Source organism: Vicia villosa, unplaced genomic scaffold (genome assembly GCF_029867415.1).
Source record: "Vicia villosa cultivar HV-30 ecotype Madison, WI unplaced genomic scaffold, Vvil1.0 ctg.000279F_1_1_3, whole genome shotgun sequence".
Classification (NCBI taxonomy): domain Eukaryota; kingdom Viridiplantae; phylum Streptophyta; class Magnoliopsida; order Fabales; family Fabaceae; genus Vicia; species Vicia villosa.
In genome coordinates this window covers 357,200-363,974 of record NW_026705119.1, presented here as the reverse complement: position 1 = coordinate 363,974, position 6,775 = coordinate 357,200, and the positions used below count along the sequence as shown (strand labels likewise).

At 28.1% G+C, this 6,775-nt stretch overlaps 1 protein-coding gene across 1 annotated transcript; it reads right to left on the bottom strand.

Moving 5' to 3' along the window:
* Positions 1-3,955: 3,955 nt before the first annotated feature.
* LOC131626274 (uncharacterized serine-rich protein C215.13-like) lies at positions 3,956-4,999 on the bottom strand. The gene has a single exon (XM_058897107.1). The coding sequence runs from the start codon at positions 4,915-4,917 to the stop codon at positions 4,327-4,329; it is 591 nt and encodes a 196-aa protein (XP_058753090.1). The 5' UTR covers positions 4,918-4,999; the 3' UTR covers positions 3,956-4,326.
* Positions 5,000-6,775: the final 1,776 nt, after the last annotated feature.

The window sequence follows — 6,775 nt, the reverse complement described above, 5'->3', positions numbered from 1 at the left end:
TAAAATGTGTGTTAGTACTTTAATGGTTGTCTATGTAAATGGAACCAAACTCTTAGTTCAAAGTCTTAAAATCTTGAGAACCTCTTGTGAAAATAAATTTTGATAAAGATTGTATGGATGTGAGTTCTAAGTGTTTTAATTTTGCTCATAATTTAAGAATTTGTGTCTATTGGGAATTGAACATGGTTCATAATAGAGAATGAGCAAAAGCTATTTTCATCAACTCATCACGATATTGATTGCATTTTATTATTTACAGGTATGTTTGGATAAACAATTTATTTATTGTTTATAACATAAACGCTTATTAAAGTAAGCGCTTATGAACTAAGTATTTGAGCTTTAGTGAGAAAGGAGCTTTTATTAAGGATGAATCGTTACTCGAGTTCGATTCTTGGTGGAAATATATTTTGGTTAGTGAATCGTCTCTCTGAATCACGAAATCAATCACGACATCAAACTAATTAGTCTACTATATGGATTGAAATTGGTTGGCTAAACTATAAAAAAATACGCTTACGAGTAAATTCATATAAATTATTTATCTACTTAATAGGATCACAAATTTAAGACAGAAAATAAGCTAAGCTAAACTCATTCAAACAGGTTCTAAATGTGTCATGATAGAAAGTTATCTAAAGAATATTGCTTTACTTCACCAAAATATATAAATTTCCTTACTAAATATCTCTAATTCACTTCTTCTTTTTTTTCTAGTTTAATTTTTTCTCTCTCTATTTTTTTTAAAATCTTTTTAAACATAAATAAATTAATAAATAGAATTTTTTTTTATAGAACGAAGAGGAATACATAAAAATGTACTCAATCGAAAAAGTAATTATTTTATGATTATTAAAAAATTATTCATAATTATTAAAAAAATTAATTTTAAATGTCAAAATTTCTACTTTACTAGCGGGCCACTATCAACAAAATAACTTTTTTATTTTAATAAATAATTGTCTTTATTTGAGACATATAATTCTTATTTTCAAATGTCAAAATTTTATTTTTCTCACGGGGCATTATCAGCAAAATACCTATTTTATGTTAATTAACAATTGTCTTTATTTGAGACACAAATTCTTATTTTCAAATGTCAAATTTTCTATTTTTATCACAATGCACTATCAACAAAATACCTATTTTATTTTAATTAACAATTCTATATAAATACACAAAAGAATGACAATTCTATATATATGTATTGCTACATAAGATCAATATTTAGCTTTGTTATGATTTTCACCATATCTATCTCAAAATCATATTACATCTTACTTGTTATAACTTTGAATTCTATCGATTGAAGTCATATGACTTTTTTCATTTTGACTAAATCATTTTCAAAATCACATCTATCTTAAATTATTACAACTATCTTAAACTTTATATTATCGTCAACTTTATCTTTTTATTGATTAACATCTCATCTCAATACTATTTTAAAAAATACCTTTTAAACATGCTAGTAGTTTGCACTTGTATTTAATATTATATGAGACAAGTTAGATCCAAACAACAAAACATGTATAAATGTTAATTTGTACTTGATAAAGTGACACTAGACACAATCAGTTAGATCTAGACAAAAAGACATACATAAATTGTCTCTTTCAATGATGAAATGTTTTAAATGTTAATATGTATTCCAATCTTATTATTGTAATATGATTGAAGAACCGATTTATTCTTACTCTCAAGATATTTGTTATTTAGTAGGTGTTGAGTTATCACTCATTTGCACGTGTCTTTAATGTTGAAAATATGAATGAAATACTTTATAATATACATGTTAAAATAAAATATGTATTGTTCTGATAGTGACCAATGAAATAGAAAGTTTATTTGATACAATATAAAATATATTTCTATACAAATGTAAATTTAAAATAAGTTATTTAATTGTAAAATAAAAAATAATTATATAAATTCAATTGTACTAAGTAATTATGCAAAAAGAAAAAAATGACTCGTGAGAAGAAAAAAGAAATTTTGATATTTTGAAACAAGAAATTTGTCTTTATAATCAAAGAAAATTGTTGATTAAAATAAAATAAATATTGTGCTGATAATGACCCATGAGATAAAAATTATTTGATACGATATAAAATATATTTATATGCACATGCAAAATTTGAAATGATTTACTTAATTGTAAAATAAACAATAATCATATAAATTTAATTGTACTAAATTTTCATAAAATATTGTGAGATGGAGAAAGAAAAAAAATTAATATTTGAAAATAACGATTTTGTCTCTTAAATTAAAACAATAGTTGATTAAAATAAAATAGATATTGTGTTGATAGTGACTCGTGAGTTAAAATATATTGTTAAATTTATTAAAATTAAAAATAAATTATTAATATTTTTAGTGATGATAAATAAATAAATAGAAAAAAATTAAAATAAAAATAAAAAAACGTATAAAAAAGAAATACGAGAGAGATTTAAAATTAAACACATAACATAATAAGAGATGAAAATAAAAAACATAACTATTTATTGAATTTCTAATCGCTCTTTTTTTTAATATAAATAATTTATAGTGGAAAGACAATTTAAAAAATTTATATTATCGATTTTTAATAGATGGATAGTAGATAATTAGTGATAAAAACTTGTCAAAAAAACACACTCCACTCACACATCAAGCAATCAATAATGTTTGGAGGTACATGGTCGAGTAGTATTTGATTTGATTAATGATAAAAACGGTATAAAAACAACACTATTCCTAGTATTATTCATTACACAAATCCAAAATCCTTTATTTATGACTAGGTATATATATTCATTTTGTATCTTAATCCGTGAGACACGAGAAATGTTCAAACAGTAAAAGGTAACCCTCAACCTCAAAGGCTACTTTACCTACACGACACAACACAACAACAAAGTCGCTGGAAACAGAACAACCTTTCACACCAAACTATTATTAACATGAAAGTAACTTTGATATATTTTTGCAATTTGCAATAAATGATGTGTTGTTGATTGTTAAATAGTGTGACAAAAGGACACTATAGTTGGCCTTATTAAGGAAAAATACAGTTCTTTGTTAAATATGCTCAAGTGAGATTTTTCTTCTGCCTCTTCAATTATGTAAAGGGATGGCTAGTAGTACTCACATCCATTAATGCATCTATAGGAAAATCTAAGAAGTTTCGGTTGAGTTGTTCTATAGTAATGGTGAGAAGATAAAGAAAGAATAAAAATTATGAGAATACAAGTTATACACGGATCATTGATCATTGATCTAGTAATTAAGAAAATAACGCATTCACGCATTTAACACATTTTTCGTAGTCGAATTAAGTTTGAGTGGTCTATATTAAAATTTTGATATTTTATTCTAAAACAATTAAAAGATTATGTTAAATTATGAATCGTTTGATCTTGATCTTACGATTGAAAATATGCAGAATGTGTGAATGGAGTAATGTTTCAAAAGATATCTAATTTCTTTATACACACGTTCATTTGAACCTTAATCTAGTTTTGACTTAAAAAAAAATTTGATAGTTAGTCAATAAAGTCATTTGAGACAAATGAATTTGCTTTGATGTATAAAATTTATTGCAAACTTGAAGGATTAGAGTTTTCAAATGTAAATTACTTTAGTTCAAACCTAATTAATTTAAACTAAAATTAAGAATATTCAAAACATAATTAACATCAACAATTTAAATAATAGATATTAGAATCAGACATCAACATCGACACATATAATTATATTTGATTTTTTTAATTATTAAATGTGTCATGTGTGTTCCGTCTACAAAATACTTAATAACTCAAAACCAAGTTAATTTACAATTACTAATGAACACTAACCTTTTTTTACTAATCTTTTAAAATAATGTAAATAATGTGTTCTTAATCTCCATAATTATGATAAATCTATTGTCACAAGAACAAAACTCATAAAATAAAAAACCAAAAGAAGATACAACAAGATATCTTGCTAGAAATTAAGGTTTTAGCACAAAATTCAAAGACCATACATAAGCCATGTATGATGGTTCAAAGTCTAAACATCATAAGACATCATAATACACATTATAATTAATCAAACACATTATTTGATAAGAAACAAACTCAAAAACCAACACTATCCTAGAAAATTAAGTTGCTCTTTAAACATCAAGAGAAAATCAAAGAGATTAATTACAATTCTAGTTAAGCGCATATTTGTATCGACGACGAGTCTGACAGAATCATAAACGCGATTCTGACAAATAATACACTTTAAAACTTAAAAATCTAAATTCATCGTGAATCCAAACATGCACTGGGCTTACAAAACAACCTTAAAAGATTACCTTTTGGAGAATCCTAGGAATCCACTATTAACCTTAGTGCTAGTTGAACGAGGAAGACCAAAGCATAGTGTTGAAGTAGGTGAAGCAACATGTTCTTCTTCTCCTCTAAAATCAAAAGATGAACCACAGCTCAAGAAACGTTTCTTGGTTCCAATAACCTTTCTTATAGGAACAACCTTAGATGAGTTAGATGAAGAACATGAAGAAGAAGAAGAAGATGAATAATAAGGTGAGTTAGAAGGTGATAATGATAATGAAGATGAAGAAGAAGAAGACATAATGGATTTTTTAAGATTTAGTTTTGGGAAAAGTGCATGAAAGAGATTGGATCTCAAACTTTTCTTAGCTGGCAATGATTTGCATGAATAATAGGAAGGTGGAGGAGTGAGAGGAGGAAGGGATTGTTGAGAGAGAGTGTGTTTAGGTGTGCCAGGTTGAGATTCCCAAACAAAAGGGACAGTGAGAGTTATTCTAAAAGATGGATTGGAAATGGAACTTTCTTTTGTAAGAAGTCTGCAGAAAAACTTGTCATCTTGTTTGATTTGGAGGATGGTTTTTTGGGTTTGATCAGATTTGGAAGTGAACATGTTTGAATGAGAATTTTGGTTTATGAGTTTGAATGAATGATAATGTGTGAAATGGGGTGAGATGAGATGTGATATAGAGATTTGGAGTTTGTCTTTATTTATAATTAAATAATGGTTTTGAGTGTCATATTCAAATGAAGTCAGCATTTTTTTGCATGTATATCTTTTGATTAGTTATGGCTAATTTTTAATTAAGTAATATGAAACACATGCAGGTCTATTATTGAAAGCTAGTGGTATTAGTAAAACACACTATTTATGATCTTACTACCTAAAAATTGAGAGAAAAATATCAAAACAAATATAACCTCTAATTTCAATGAATAAGTTAACATAGGTCTTAGGTTTTGATCAGAACGGATCGAGGGGGTATGAGTTAGAACTTCTTAAAAATAATAATTGTTGTCTGTTATTCTTGGACAGTAAAATGTGTATCTGTAAATGTTCTGACGATCAAGTCAATTATGGACTTAGAGTTATATTAGTCGAAATAAAATCGAATTCAAATTGGTTAAATAGTATTTCTAATTTTGATTAGGAGGGTCTAGAAGATCCATGTGATGATGAATGTATTAACGACAAGTGTTGTTTGTTGCTCTTGACGGGGGGAGAGGTGTTTGAAATTTGATGTTTGAAATTTTACATAATGCGTACATGAAAGTTAGTTAGAGGGTCTAAAATTTAAAGGGCTTAGCTTAGAACCTTTGTAGAGACAACTCTCTTGAGAGATAAATGTCTAACTAATGGTTTTCGGAAGTCGTACAACTCAAATAACATGTGACTCTAAGACGTGTCCACTCACTGTAACGTCCGTCTTTGAGAGGTTAATGTCTAAGAATAGTATATATTGTGTCTAATTGGAAATCATACAACTCGAATAACATTTTACTCTAAGACGTTTGTATTGCCTGGTCCGTCTCACTTTCATAGATATGAGACGCTTAGTTAAGACAAATTGAATCTAGATACATTTCAATAGGGGTGGCAAACGGGCATGTCCGCCCTACAAAAGTCCGCAAAAAAATGGGGCGGGGCGTCATAGTTGAGGGTGCGGGTCTAAAACCTTGACCCGTCCCGCAAAAAAGTGAAGGCGGGACAAGGTAAGCCCGCAGACATTACACTTTTTAAACCTAAAAATATAAAATTTATGTTAATGTCCGTGCTTGCAAAAGTCCGCATAAAAAACGGAATAGAACAGGATAATCACACCTAATGAGGGCCTAAAAGTTTAGCCTGCCGGACAATAGTCCGAACAAAACAGACATTACCTAGCAGACCGAACCCGTTCTACCACCCATACATTTCTATATACGAGAAGTAGTACCCTTCTTAAATTAGTCTAATTTATGTAAACTTATACATTTTCCCACATGAGTTGCTTGATCTAGCAGCATGATCTACCCAAATAACATGCTAAATTTAAGGACTTCAAAAGAGTCAAACTTGAAAATACTCACTTCCTAGGGTAGCTAACATGGGGTACTCCTGCTACATTAATAAGGCATACTCTTCAATTCTTATTCTATTGTAATAAACAAATAAAATCAAGAATTTTCTTGTGTTACGGGCCCTTCACATGCACCTTCCACGAATTTACGCTATTAATGTGTTCATGAATTGAATAATATTAGCTAGGCCATTGTTAATTAATAAAGTAGGTTAAGTTAATTGATGGATGCAACTTAAGTATAAATGAATTGGAAAAAAAGATCACCTAACTATGGACATTTGTGTGGTCCATCTCTATCATTTGTGACATAAAATTAAATTTGAGTGGATTGTAGTCATTGTCTGTAACTGTGAGTGTTACTTAAGGTAAGTTCGTGGCACTTTGTGTTTGGACATGATACCATTCTTA